This window comes from Oryctolagus cuniculus, chromosome X (assembly GCF_051225735.1).
Source record: "Oryctolagus cuniculus isolate XC-2025 breed Fujian yellow rabbit chromosome X, ASM5122573v1, whole genome shotgun sequence".
Lineage (NCBI taxonomy): Eukaryota > Metazoa > Chordata > Mammalia > Lagomorpha > Leporidae > Oryctolagus > Oryctolagus cuniculus.
In genome coordinates this window covers 371,364-386,027 of record NC_142888.1, presented here as the reverse complement: position 1 = coordinate 386,027, position 14,664 = coordinate 371,364, and the positions used below count along the sequence as shown (strand labels likewise).

General features: G+C 35.8%; 1 protein-coding gene across 5 annotated transcripts in view; it reads right to left on the bottom strand.

Annotated features, from left to right (window-relative positions):
* Positions 1–11,340, bottom strand: part of GLRA2 (glycine receptor alpha 2) — a 202,383-nt gene extending 191,043 nt beyond the window's left edge. For 2 of the 5 annotated variants that reach the window (XM_089324791.1, XM_002719913.6), the window contains exons 1-2: positions 10,695–11,340; positions 8,435–8,568 (exon numbers count right to left, since the gene is read on the bottom strand). In XM_089324791.1, the coding sequence (XP_089180917.1) occupies positions 8,435–8,568; positions 10,695–10,762 (202 nt within the window). In that variant the 5' untranslated portion in view covers positions 10,763–11,340. Of the gene's footprint in view, positions 1–8,434; positions 8,569–9,632; positions 9,758–10,694 lie in introns of those variants that run through there. The other 3 variants (XM_051827600.3, XM_051827599.3, XM_070067261.2) reach the window with 3 other exon arrangements.
* Positions 11,341–14,664: the final 3,324 nt, after the last annotated feature.

The following is a 14,664-nucleotide window of genomic DNA, read 5'->3' as shown; positions in this document are numbered from 1 at the left end:
TGAACTGTTTAGTCATCAGGTGCCAATATACCCTGATATTGATGCCATTATCTTTTTTTTTAATGAAGTCTCAGATTAACAGAAAAAATTTACTAAAATATCTTTTAGCATAGGGAATAGCAGCAAGCTCTCTAGAATTCAGGTTAAAATATTCAGGCTCTTTCAATAATGAAAATTAAGGATATGGGATCATTGAGAATCAACCAAGGGGCAACGCAATACTTTCTCAAGGACTAAATTATGGGCTTCCATTTCTGGTACTCTTAACCTGCCATGTTGTAGAGACCAAATGCTCTCTTTAAAGTGCTTATGCTGGGGGCAGTGCTGTGGTGTGGCAGGTAAAGCCACCACCTGCAGTGCCGGCATCCTATATGGGCACAGGTTTGAGTTCCGCCTGCTGCACTTCTGGTTCGCTCTCTGCTATGTCCTGGGAAAGCAGCAGATGATGACTCAAGTCCTTGGGCCCTTGCACCCACATGGGAGACCCGGAAGATGCTCCTGGTTCCTGGCTTTGGATCAGTGCTGCTCGGGCCACTGAAGCCAATTGGGGAGTGAACCAGCAGATGGAAGACTTTCTCTCTCTCTCTCTCTGTGCATGTGTGTGTGTAACTCTTTCAAATAAATAAATCTTGAAAAAATACTTATTCTAAAATAGGAAATCAATTCAGTACTTTTTGTTCAATGAACCTTGCAACTATAGTAACTGGACAAGAAAATACAGCAGAAATGACAGTCATGTTATCTTCAGTTTAAACAATTTGAGGTCCTCGTTTCTAGGACCAAGGGAAATGTGTTACATGTCTTTTACTTGGTTTATTTTCTAAAATTAGGCCAAGAAAAATAATCAGTTGTAGGACTTGAATGTATAAAGATCATTACTTCCCACAAATCACTCAGTCTTTATTTTATATTTGGAAATACTAAATATCCCTTTCAGGTTGAAAATCTTCTCCCTGAACTAATGAAAGGAAAGCTAACATCTATATTGTAATTACTCCAGTACAAATCTAAAATGCTAGATTTTTTTTCTGATTAGTTTCTTTCAGCATTAAAAAAATCAAACAACTATGAGAACACATCACAAAAACAAAGGGTAAGATTTGACAATATATATTAAATACATAAAAGATAAATGTATACTATAAGCTAGTAAATATATAAAATAAAAAAAGAATGATAATTCAGATTATTTAGAATGAGCTTAATAGTTGAAAATGAGTCATCCAAATACAGGGTATCATTTGGTATTCAGAAAAACCCAAATGAGATAGAGAAAGGTAGAAGAAAATCTGAGGTATGGATAGGCAAGACACCTTTTCTGAAATATGGTTGAACCAGGACATAAGTGTATGTCTTCTGAATCCAGTTCCCAGGCTCTATCCACTGTACTTCCCTATCACCACAGAATGGAAGATATACTGATATTCATTCCAGAGGGCATTCAAATGTTATATAGGGGGCCAGCTTCATGGCGCAATGGGTTAAGCCTCTCCTGTGACATTAGCATTCCATATCAAAGTGCTGGATTGGGTCCTGGCCGCTCCACTTCCTATCCATCTCCCTGTTAGTGCAGCAGAGGGAAAGCAGGAGAAGATAACCCAGATACTTGGGTTCCTGCACCCGCAGGAATGCTGAACATTCATTGTGTTACAACAGGTTATGCTGTCACCTGAGATGCTGACATCCCAAATGGGTGCCAGTTTGGGCCCCTGCTGCTCTACTTCTGATCTAGCTCCCTTCTATTACACCTGGAAAAGCAGTGGAAGATGGCTCAAGTGCTTGGGTTCCTGCCATCCATGTGGGAGACCTGGGTGGAATTCCAGGCTTCTGGCTTTGGCTTGGCCCAGCCCTGGCTGTTGCAACCATTTCAGGAGTGAACCAAAGGATGGAAGATCTCTCTCTCTCTCTCTCTCTCTCTCTCCCTCCCTGTCTCCAACTCTGCCTTTCGAGTAAATAAAATAAATATTTTAAAAAAGAATGCTATATATGCAGGACACACAGCAGACTCACAGAATGGCAGATGTCCTAAACAGCACTCTGGCCTCAGAATCAGACCTTAAGGCATTTAGATCTGGCTAAAAAGCCCATGAGAGTTTCACAGGCATGGAAAGCCAAGACACGGTGGCAAAAAAAAAATGACCTCCATGAAGGATCTCTGTGAGTGAGATCCCAGTGGAAAGAAGGGGCCATCAAAGAAGGAGGTACCTTTCTCTGAAGGGAGGAGAAACTTCCACTTTGACTATGGCCTTGTCTAAATAAGGTTGGAGTTTGTGAACTCAAGAGGCTTCCATAGCCTTGGCAGCTCATGACAAGAGCCTCGGGTGATTACTGACATCATAAGTAAGAGTGTCAATTGTTAAATCAACAACGGAAGTCACTGTGCACTTACTCCCCATGTAGGATCTCTGTCCTTAATGTGTTGTACTGTACGAATTAATGGTAAAACTGCTCAAACAGTACTCTATACTTTGTTTGTGTGGGTGCAGTCTGTTGAAATCTTTACTTAGTATATACTAAATTGATCTTCTGTATATAAAGATAATTGAAAATGAATCTTGATGAAGAATGGGATGGGAGAGGGAGTGGGAGATGGGATGGTTGCAAGTGGGAGGGAGGTTATAGGGGGGAAAACCACTATAATCCAAAAGTTGTACTTTGGAAATTTACATTTATTTAATAAAAGTTGAAAACAAAGAATGCTATAAATGCATTTATGTCTTCTGGACATCACCTGAAATCCATGACAAGTACCCTGTCAGCTCATGGTATGAGCTAAGTATGTAAAAATGAATTTAGACTAGTGTTCATGAAGCACACAAAAGCTAAAATAAGTCATGACATAGCCAGTAGATTTCAGGTGTTCAAAAATCTTTATGAAAATCATCTCTGAACATAACATTCATATATAAATTTCCCCCTTTTTTACTCCTAGCCTTTCCTTTCAATAAAATTTTTCTCCTACTTTGATTTCATGTTGTCTTGTTCTAAAATTCCTAGGGTCCTCATGTTCTACCCTAAGTCCAGACTAAAACCAAATACTATCATTTAAATTATGGAGTAAGTGCCTGATTAGACTTACTGTCATTTTCATCAAGTGGTTTTAGCATGAGATAAAGATCTTTTTTAAAGGTTCATTTATTTATCAGAAAGGCTGAATTAGAGGAGGTTGGGGGTGGGAAATAAGAGACCTTTCATCTGCTAGTTTACTCCCCAAATCGCCCCAACAGCTGGGCCTGTGCCAGGCTGAAACTAGGATCCTGGAGCTTCTTCTGGGTCTCTGAGGTTGATGCAGGGGTCCAAGGACTTGGACCATCTTTTGCTGCTTTCCCAGGTGCATTAGCAGGGAGCAGTATCAGAAGAGGAGAACTCGGGTCTCAAACCAGTGCCCATATGGAATGCCAGTGTCACAGACAGCAGCTTAACCCACTATGCCACAGTGCTGTCCCCTGAGGTAAAATCTATAACCCAAAGACAGAAGCAACAGTTCTGTAATTAGAGTCATTATAGTAGCAAGTTAATTTAGGAAGTATATTGGACAGCGGATTTCAAGCAGTCTTTTTGGGTGCTATTGCAATCAGGCTCCAGGCATGTTACTTCACTGACGCCAATTGCGATGCTGACTCTAATCTGCAACTATAGACTGTGCTGTACTAGAGGAGCTCCCTTGGACTCTGCCTTCCTCAAAGTACTTATATTATGCTTTTGAATTAGAAATTTGTATAATGATCAAATTCAAGGGCGCATGCAGAGAAAAGTAATTGTTCTTCCTGTTCCCTTGACATCCAGCTCCATTTCTCAGAGGCAACCCATGTTTATACTCTTATGTGTATCTTTCAGAGATACTGTATGGCAAATAAAAACATAGTATATGTATATACACTCATGCAGACATACTACATATACATTTTCCTCTGTATTATTTGTGTTTTGGAAGGTGTATATATAAGCATGCTATTTGTACTTTGTCAGGTATTTTTATAATAATTTATTCTAAAATAAATCATTCTTTCTTTCAACCATGTAATTCTGTTTCCTCCTTTCTATTCTCCTTTAGCTGTCCTCTAGTTTCTTCAGTGACTAGCTATAGCTTATGTACTCAGCCAAAAGCAAACATTTTTCCCCCAGTTGGAATGTCAGCAATTGTGCAATCAGGCTTAGTTGTACGACAGTTGAAATGGATGCACTTATCATAATTAAAAGGTAGTGTCCTCAAAAATCATATGCTGTATTTATGTCCATTTTACATTTCACACCTCTGATTCACGTTTGAAGTTTATAGACACCTGCAAATCTATTTTTCTGTATGCTTAACAATGATTCTCAGATGTTTCCATGCGGGCTTCATTCCAACAGCATTTTCGTTTTTCGTCTTAGCAGTTAAGAATCAGTTTACCTCAAGCCTGTTGAATATTAATAGATAACTAGAATTAAGGGAGAATAGGAAGCTTTTGTGAAGCAGGTAACTAGCAAATGAATAATCCAGAAAGTTCTATAATCTCTATCAAAGTGATTTATAATTGAGCCAATTATTTTCTGCCTTTCCTCATAAAACCACAATCTCAGCAATGACTATAGTTCTACCCCCTTCAGGCCTGAAGACTTCAGCTACATTCTACCTTCAAGTCTAAAGCTTCTGACACTTGGAAGCTGCTTCTCTTCTTTCTTAGGACCCATAGTAATGTCTCATTCCAGGACTCACCAGACTGATTAATGAAATGCTCATATTGGGGCTTCATTCTCACTAACTGAGAGTAGCATCCCAGCTGGGGTTGATATTCACATTTGAACTTGATCTCTACTTGACTACAGACAGGAGACTTACCAAGGGGTGAAACCTGAAGACCTCTGGTTTCATGGAAGCAAATTTGGTTCTACTTATATCTTAAATACCTTTCAAGATGCTAACTGCTTGGAAATTGCAAGAAAACATATTGCATCCAAATTCAGGTTTTAATGTCACATGTCACACTTTCAAACTTATGTAGAATTATCATGTGCATGCCATGCACAAGGAAGTGGAGTAAATAATTATCTCCTGGCATTATCTATTTTAGATCCTACCCTAAAAAGAATGTTATGATGCAATGTATTTATTCACATCAGAATGAAGCTCAGGATATAGCTCTAAGTTAATTTTATTTTGAGAGAAAATTTCATTAAAATAGATAAAGGCCTTGTTTCAAAAAGGGAGTAACAGAACTAATGCATTTTGCTCAGGTTTGAGCATTTCAGTAAAAGCTTAATGCTTAAAGTGACATTTTCAAGATACAATAGTACTGACAAAGGAATATCTGATAGGATGATGGAATATCACCATGATAAATCAACTGAAAATGAGACAAATCACCCAAGTGGGAAAGAAGCTCTTGTGCTGATTTTCTATCAACATGGTTTTAGGACCAGGAGATTGTGAGTGGACATAGCTGGTATTTTATCTGAACTTAGGGTTTTGGAAATTTATGTTTTGACAGGATCTGATCCAGGTCTCTAAGGATCTTATAGAATTCAATTGGCAATTGGCAGCTCTGACTCATAGCTTTGTTTATACTCCTATGTTTCAACACATCAGAAAAGCTATTTTTTCCCTATAGTTTCTAAGAATGTCTCTCAATTACAGAGCCTGAGTCTGAATCATTTCTGGTTCCCTTTTCTAGCTTATATCCATCTTATTTCTTGTATATATGTCCATTATGATGTCTTTCAGAATCCATCAGGGATATGGCATAGATATGCAATATTTTACTGACTTAAAGGTATGCAGAAAACATTCTTTGCAATAAGCAACATTTAATATATTTATTTCTTTTTCTTTTGCCCGTGCATGACTGCAATGAAAACAAATATTCTCGTATTTAATATGACTTCTAAAATAACCACTTCCTTTACCTGAATGGCCCATATTTGGTTCTTGCTTTTACACTTGTGGTCAAATTTTGCCATTCTCTCTGTTGATTAATAGCCATTATTGTTCTTGTCATTATCATCATGATCATGTGTACTGTTATCATAGCCAATTTGCTTTTTGGCATTTACAGAAACCTGTCACTATTCTAGATACAATTACATTTCCTAATCACGCTTCATTTCTACCTACTATATGAAATACCTCATTGATGCATTGCTAAATAACAATGGTTAAGTATTATATAGTTCTTCCTAGCCTCTTTGAATTCTTCGTTATCTCTGTGTTTTTTGTCTTTCTCTTCAGATCATCTAAGATCATATTTGCCTGCCACTCTGCCTTCTCAGATGCAATGTGGGGGTGGGTCAATGAAACACAAATATGCAAAAAGAATCATATTACACAGATATATAAACTTCCATGAGCACACCAAGGAAGAGATATTAGTATAGTCTAAAATAATGGGAATTATTTTACATCTAGGAAAAGCAAAGTTTTCTAGAATGAAGAGAACTTTGAGATATAATATAAATGTTCTATATAAATACAGTTTATGAAGGAATAGCAGTGCTCATTGACATGGAGAGTTAAAGAGATAGACAAAACTCTGTGAAGTTCACTAATGTTAGAGTCTTAAATGATATCGACTCCATTTCTCTTTTGTAAATCATTACAATATCCCATACTGAAGCCTTTAAATAGTGGATAGATTAGAAAAAAGCAGACATGTTTTGCTAAACTTGATGGTCTCATCATTTGTTTATCTTTAGAAACATAATAAACGTCATTTTCAAAGGAAAAACCAGAAATAAAACTGTGTGTGGAAATTACAGCTCATTCTATGTAGCCATTTAAGGTAGTAGGAATAACATGGGGGTTTACTATTCTTTGTACTTTTCTGCTCTTCTGAAAACTATTATCTAGAAAGGAATGAATAATAACTGCTATCAAACAAGATTATCATTCATTTGAAGCAACTTTCCATCTTTGCATCTTCTTATGAAGCTTTCCATAAGTGGCATAATAAGAAACCGTCTCTCCATTCTTAGGGATCTGGTGGCATTTTATCTATATTTCCTGGTGATACTTCATTATTTCTAATACAATAAGGTAACATCTTCTCTCCCCACTGAAATTTTTGATGTGAACACAAACTTGTTTCATTATTCAACTTTCCAAAGCACCCAGCAGTTAGTATTTTATTTATAGTCCAAGCCCAAAAGTTGTTGAATAAATGTATGAATGAGCCATTCCACTGAAAGCTGATTCTTGGCTTGTTACTCATGGGATATTATTTCAAATATTGACTTCCAAAGCAGTAACCACAAAATTAATAGGAAATAGAATGAACATGAGGATTTTTTTTCAGGAAAATTGAGCTCTGAACTTAGTCATCTGTTTGGAAATAATTTATAAATTAAAAATGCTTGTTTTGACAAAATTCTGACATATTGCTTTATGAAATGTGCCCACAGCTGAGTATATTCAGAGGTGTACCAGTTAAAGAACAAATGAATTTAGGATTTAGTTTTCAGGCTTATATTTGCCAACAATAAAAATTAATCAAAATTGAAAGAAAGCAATGCAATTAAATTGCTAATAAGCAAAACCAAAGCAATGTATGAATTATTACACAATATATAATATATATAATATAGAATATTACAGATTTCTTTTTATAAAATATATGAACACTTCACAATGCATTATGTAAAATTCATTTACAAGATAAAATATAATTATTTAAAATATGAGCCTATAAACTAAAGTACTGAAAGAATTCAATTATTAATTCTTTCCTTTTACAGCTTTTTATTCAGAATAACAATAGAAGAAATGACAATTTATGTAGACTATTAACTACATTTCTGTAATATTAGACAAACAAAGCCACAATACTCTTTGGTTGATATCTAATTGAACAAAGTATCCACCAGCCTTGCCATGTGCACCTTATAATTCTATGATATTATTTGTTATTTCAGATAAATAATTTCAAATAAACAATTAGAATATTTAAACAAGAAAGAACCTAAAATTCTTCATGTTTTAGAGCCTCTTCTCACAAAGTAAAAAGTTAAAGAGGCCTGAAGTTTGAAAAATGACGTGGTTTTATGAGATTTAGTGCACTTTAATGTAGATATTTAAAAGCAAAACCAAAGATGTTTGGTGTAACCACTGAATCTTTCATATGTCACGGTAGACTTCATGAAATCAAGTCTATTACTTGCTTTTGAATTGCCTTCCAGCCACATTCTCCCTTAAGACAAAACAGGAACTGTGGCAATAATCTCTGATATTAGTTTTACTTGTGGAAGAAGACACAAAGTTGTCGAACTTGGCCAATAATAAGTAAAATATAAAATTTTTAAATATAGGGCTATTTCAAATAATGTGAAAATGAAATAAGTACTCTACTTGCTATCATCTGCATTTTATAATTAAAAAAACCTGTAAAACATTTTCAGAATAAACTATTCAAACATTTAGAAAGTTTCTCAAAGGATTCCTATAAATTTAAGTGGAACCTACCTTTAAAATTTGGCCGGATTCTTGCATCATATCCTGATGTCCTTCCCATTAATTTGTCCAAGAAATCCGAGGGAGACAGAGTCTGTGAAGGTTGTTTTCCAGACCTGGAGTCATGGTCTTTGCAGAAACCCGTCCTAAACACATCATTAACTATTTTAGCAACAATTCCATTCTCGTATTCTGAGAATGAATGCTCATAGAATGTTTAACATTATATTTTGGTAAAGATTATTTGATGTGTTATTCAAAAGAAAAATAGAGAAAACAAACTCTTTGGTCAACTTCTGAACTTGTGCATGGTCTGAAGTTAACTTTAAATGATAAGTGTAAATCCTGAGTCATATGTCATAAGTTTCTGAACTTAAAAACTGTAAGAGATTTAAGATGAGACAATTTACATAGCTTTATGATGTAGATTTTGTGCCCATATATTTTTCTTTCTAGAGTTATCAGAGAAGTGAGGATGATAATTTCTGAAATTAATGTGATTGGTTTAAAATCATTTCCCCTTGGCTTAAAAATGTTCCAGTATTTCAGCCCTAAATATAAATTCTCTATCTTTTATAAGAGATATGTAATGTGGGAAGCCAAACAAAGTAAATGGTGCAACTAATTATCCCATTGTTTTTTTTTTTTTTTTTATCACCTGATAGATTCTATTCCAGGTATCACATTAGTATTTTTCAATGTGATGACTAAAAAGAACCTTCAGTTAGAAATTTAGCTTCATTTTAAAATAGGTCAACAATGAGCAAGTCTTTACCTATGTTATTTTATCAGTAGTTATTTATATATGCGCCTTCAAATTGTTGACTGTCCAATAAGAATTCATAAGAAAGACTTACAAATAATTTTGTCTTTTGAATTATCAAAATGCTAAAAGTAGATTGGGAAATTTCTCAAATTTTCATATTGCTGATAAAAATGAATAGAAATCTAATAAAAGATAATATTTGGATTTTAACAAAATCAATTATTTGACAATACATAGCAGTTGCCTGAATGTTAATTTCCCCCCAAAGCATATATTTTACAAGCTTTGTTTTCAATAGTTTGACAAAAAGTCTTATTAAGGCTGTCACTAAGAAAATACTACACTTTTGCTAGTTTTTCGATGAAGAGACACAAATGTAAGTGTAAAGGTAACATAAATATTTGGTAGGACTTAAAATTGATACAGTCATCCAGAAATACTCACATTCCCATATGCAGATTCATCTGATTAATCAAGTATTATTTGATTATGATGATGGTGGTAGTGGTGAGGATGATGATGGTGATGAGGATGATGACTCTAACAAAACCCAGTCTATATTTTTTTCTTAATCATAGTAGGAGGTGTGAACCTGAAAGGAACATAGTGAGTTTTCCCAGTATTCATAGCATTATTGCTATGTGTTCCATTTCACTTGGTTCTGTGAAAAAAATATAAAATGTGGTATAAATTAAATGAAGAGTCCTACACTTTGTTGTAAGAATATCTCCTATCTCTATCCTGTCTTAGACCATCTACTATTAGATGATTATTTTACTTACAGGTAATAATTTGATATTTTGAAGTATCAATTGATTTGACAATTAAGTGGAAAAATGCAAGTGTGCAAATAATTTATCACTTATTTTAATTATGCATGCTCCATTTTGCATACCTACATAAAGGCAAAGATGTCATATTAATTAAATTTTGGTAGGCAATTGATTTCCAAATAGACTATACACTAGAACGTAGCATTGAAAAGAGATTTCCAACATTTCAAGAAAATTTCTCAATTGTAGTGTGCTTCTAGTTGCTGGAATACAAGTCCCAAGTTGGCAGAGGATTAGGATTCTTTTATAGTTTATATAAAATGGGCATGCTCCTGGTAAATTAATCCAATCACTTGCACCACATGAAAAATATTGCACCCAATAATCCTTTTAAATGACTTCCAGAAGAATTCAAAAGCAAAAATATCACCCTTATACTGCAATATAAAGAACATGCAACTTATCAGACTACCTTAATATTGTATTGGCTGTGAAAACGCGTATTGAAATGCATAGAGTGGAGCTATGGAACATTAAACTTGCTTTTGTAAAAATTTACCACCTTCCCACCATAATTAAGCTTTTTAAATGAAGAAAAAGAAATTAATTATTCACTATAAAATTAAAACAATATGATCCAGGACACAGAAAAAGAGATAATAATTACATGATCCGTTCTCTTTCAAACAGTTTTCATGTGCAAAATATCAGCATGCAAAGTCGTTTCACCTACCTGAAGTGATTTGTTTCTAAGAAAAATGCAAACAAGGCTGTCAAAATGTTCACTAGCTGCCGGTTCATTCCTGTTTCTGTGATGCTTGTGGAAGATATCCCGAAATGATTCCAGAAAGAAGCTAGGAAAAAGTATTTATTTATTGTCCAGATTCAAAATCTGGCAGAAATCTAGTTTCCTTGAAAATCAAAAAGAGATTTGGATTTGAACAGTTTGCTGAGAAAAAACAAAAAGTGCCAGTCCTGGGCATCATGGTCAGGTCAAACCGAGGCTCAGGACCATCAGTTAACCAAGCAAAGACAAAGCCTCAGGACTGATGAATCCCCCAGCTGCTTTTCCTGAATAATAAAAAAATGCTGCTACCTTAATCACATCACCATGCAAAGGGGGTTGGTGACAATGCCATGCTGGAAGTCAGGTTGCTGTGGCTTTTGTTTTATATGCTTTCTGTCTAGCAAAGCTCTTTTCTCTAGAAAATGTTCTTTTTAAAAAAAAGAAGTTGTAAATGAGGGAGAAAAAAAAAAAAGACTCTCTGCGTTGGAGTGGGTGGGGAAAAGAGAGGAAAATTGCTGAGATCCTGTGCTGGAATGAGGGCTACAGAGAGAGACGGAGACGTGATCTTTCCCAGCCTATAAATTTCAGCACTCGGACAGCTCCTAGCTCTGAAGTGCGCATGTTTCCTTTTTCAGTCGCTTGGGGCGGGGGGTCGGAAAGAGGCATTCAAGAGGGGACGTGCCTACTGTTCGAAGGCAAAGAGCGACTTAGATGTCCCTCACGGTTGCAAAAGGGGGTGCCATGACGACAAGGGGAGAGCAGAGGTCAGGCGAAAAGGAGAGGATGAGGGCGACAGGGCTCTGTGCTTTTGGAACTGCTGGTCTGTCGTTGGGTGGGCAGGACGGGAGTTTGAAGCAGAAAAGAGAATGAGGTTTGGGCGTGGGAAAAGCAAATTGGGGGAAACAGAGAACAGGATTCAGAGTACTGCGATTATAACAAGGGTGTGAGCAGTCCACTCCTAGATAGTGGAAATCGTAGGCAAAAGAGAAGTCCTGTGCTGAAGAAGAGGGGACATGTCCTTGGCATAGAGAAGCTCGTGTACAGAAAAACGTTCGTGTAGATCAATAATTTAATTTAGAGGTCCTTTATACCTGCCTCACCTCTTGAGTGTTTTCATTTGATTTTAGCTGTCTGTTCTCCAAGGACCTCTCTACCTCTGAAGGGAAAGTCCCTTCCACTGAGCTTTCTTCAGTGGCTCAAAATCTTTGGGTATACTCTTCACGTTAAAAAGATTTGTAGAAAAGAAAAAAAAAGATAATAGACCAGCAGGGGGCAGTAGCAATCTTTTCCTGCCCTGGTTAAAGGTTAGGATCAGGCTCCATGTTAGAAATGGAGGAAGGAAAAGTGAGGCTGGGGTTTCAGTTTCATTTGCCCATGCCATACATTAACCACTAGGAAGGGTCATGTAATAAAGTGTAAGATGTTCTTCTCCCAGATTGGTTAAAGTGACTGATAATAATGAAAGTTAAAAAATGCAGTGCAAACTCTTGACAGGTAACCCTGTTATCTGAAGTTATCTTTACAAATATTACTAATAATAAAAGCAATAATAAATAATAATAAAATGCAAGTAACTAGCAATTTCTACATTTTGTCTGTGAAATAAAACCTTGTTAGTCACCTTGTCATTCCATAACAGCTTTAATTTTAAAACAAGGTAATATAATTAATTTTTAGTCCATAAGCGAGTGCCCTGCCCTTGAATAAGTTTAAATATTACAGCAGAGTAACAAAGAATTCTGTGTTTTAGAAAAGTGAATTCTGAGAGAAAAATTGCAAGTTTTATTTAATCTTTTAATGTTCATGTAAATTACCTGAGAATCCTGTTCAAATGCAAGTTTCTGATTCAGTAGGTCCAGCATGGGGCCTAAGAGTCTGCATTTCTAACAAGTTCCTAGTTGAAGCTGGTCCTGCTGGTTCACAGATCACAATTTGAACAGCAAAGCTCTTTATGCCATTTCATTACATTTCTATACCACCATGACAATGAAAATATAGGAACTGCCTCTGAGATGAATGTAGCAGCACCCAAGCATTCTGCTTACATACAAAATCAGGTCTTTGGATGCATGTTATTAACCCTTGATCTAGTGAATGTGATTCAATGTAAAAGGAAAACAGTATGGAATATTGTAAGACATCCTTGGACTGCAGCATCAAATCTATTGTCTTCCAAATTCATCCACATAGAAACTCTAGGTCTGATTTTATCCCTGCAGCCTTGACCCAAAAATAAAATCAATTTCTGTAAATACATTCTTCAATTGGTACTATATGGGATGATAATACAATATTTTTGTGCTTGGGATTCTTTTCAAAAGAAAATACAAATGTAAAAATAGGACAAAATGATTTGTCCCAAATTTAAAGTTCTAATGATGCTTAAAGCAGTGCAAGTCTTTTCTAGTAATTCTTTTAACAACAGTCATGTTATTAACCAGGAGTGGGGTGAGTATGGAAACCTGTGACAAAAGGAGACTCTGGCCAGTAGAATGAAATCATGGCACATATTATTTTAGAGTTGGAAGGAACTTTAGACATGATCTTGTCTAACCTCCTCATTTTATTTCTCAGCATCCTCAATCTGGATTTTAGCCCTATTAATTCAAAGAAAGAGATCTTCCTAAATCTACCCATGGATTCCTTGTAACTGAAGCCAAAGAACATTTGTTTTACTTATATTACTTGGCATTTCCATGATAACTTTCTTCATTGGCTTCTTTCTTCTTGAAGCACTTTCCTCTCTGGACCTTGTGAAACAGTCTACTCCTAGTTTGCCTCCTACTTGGTCTCCTTGCCAGGTACTCTTCCTCTACCTGGTGTGTAACCACTGGATTTATTAGCAGCTATATTCTAAGCTCTCTCTTCTCACATTATAGTTTTGTAGATAATATTGTGATAATATTCTATTATCATTTCATGCAGATGACAATGAATGTATATTTCTATCAAGACCCATAAATCCAACTGCTTCCTAAATAATTCCTTTTGGCTGTCTTAAAATCTCCTCAAACTCTTCATGTGAAAATAAAACTTTTGGTAAATTTCTCCATCCTTCTGGTATTCATTTTACTTCACTTGTTTCCCTGTCACCAATCAATGTCCAAGATATGATCTCTAAAACTCCCTCTCAACCACCTACCATATCCAGTTCTTACCAAGTCCTGTTGATTTTATCCCCCAAATATCTACCAAAGCTGTCCATTTCTTTCCCTCTCAACCTCTATGATCCCAGTACGCATATCTTTATTTCTTACCTGGACTGCTGTTAAGCACCGCCTTACTAGAGTATCTGATCCAACAGCTGGCCCTCTTCCACCTCATTCCATGCTTCAGCCAGAATGGTTGTTCAGATATCAAGATCTGGTTATGTCACAGTCCCTGGTTAACACTATAGCTCTCCACTGAAGTTTGGGTAGAACAAAGAAACTACTTGATCTGAAAGTCCAGCATGATCTGTCCCATGCCTATGTCGTCCCTTTTTTATCCCCTATTCTTCTTATCCTTCCCCTCTAAATATATTGATTGTTTTTTAGTCCCTCATTCTTGCTGTATTTCTTAATCTTATGAAGTGCTCATGCCTCTCATCTTTGTCTAGTTAATACCAGCTTATTTTTCAAATTCCTGCTCATGTATTATTTCCTTAAGACCTTCTCTAACCTGCATAATTCTATCAACTCAGATTCAGCGAACTCATCACCACTGCATGCACACATGTGTAGGACTATTTAATTATGAGCTTTGCAATGGAGAAGGAGAGCAGATATTTTGGTCCATCATTGTATCCTCATATTTTAAGTGATAATGACAATAATCATGATGGCACTACTGATGGTAACCAGAAGTGCTGCTTAGTCAAAGTAATATGTGTAAATATTTGTAGTTTGTAGTTAACAAATATTTCTGTGAAAAATTA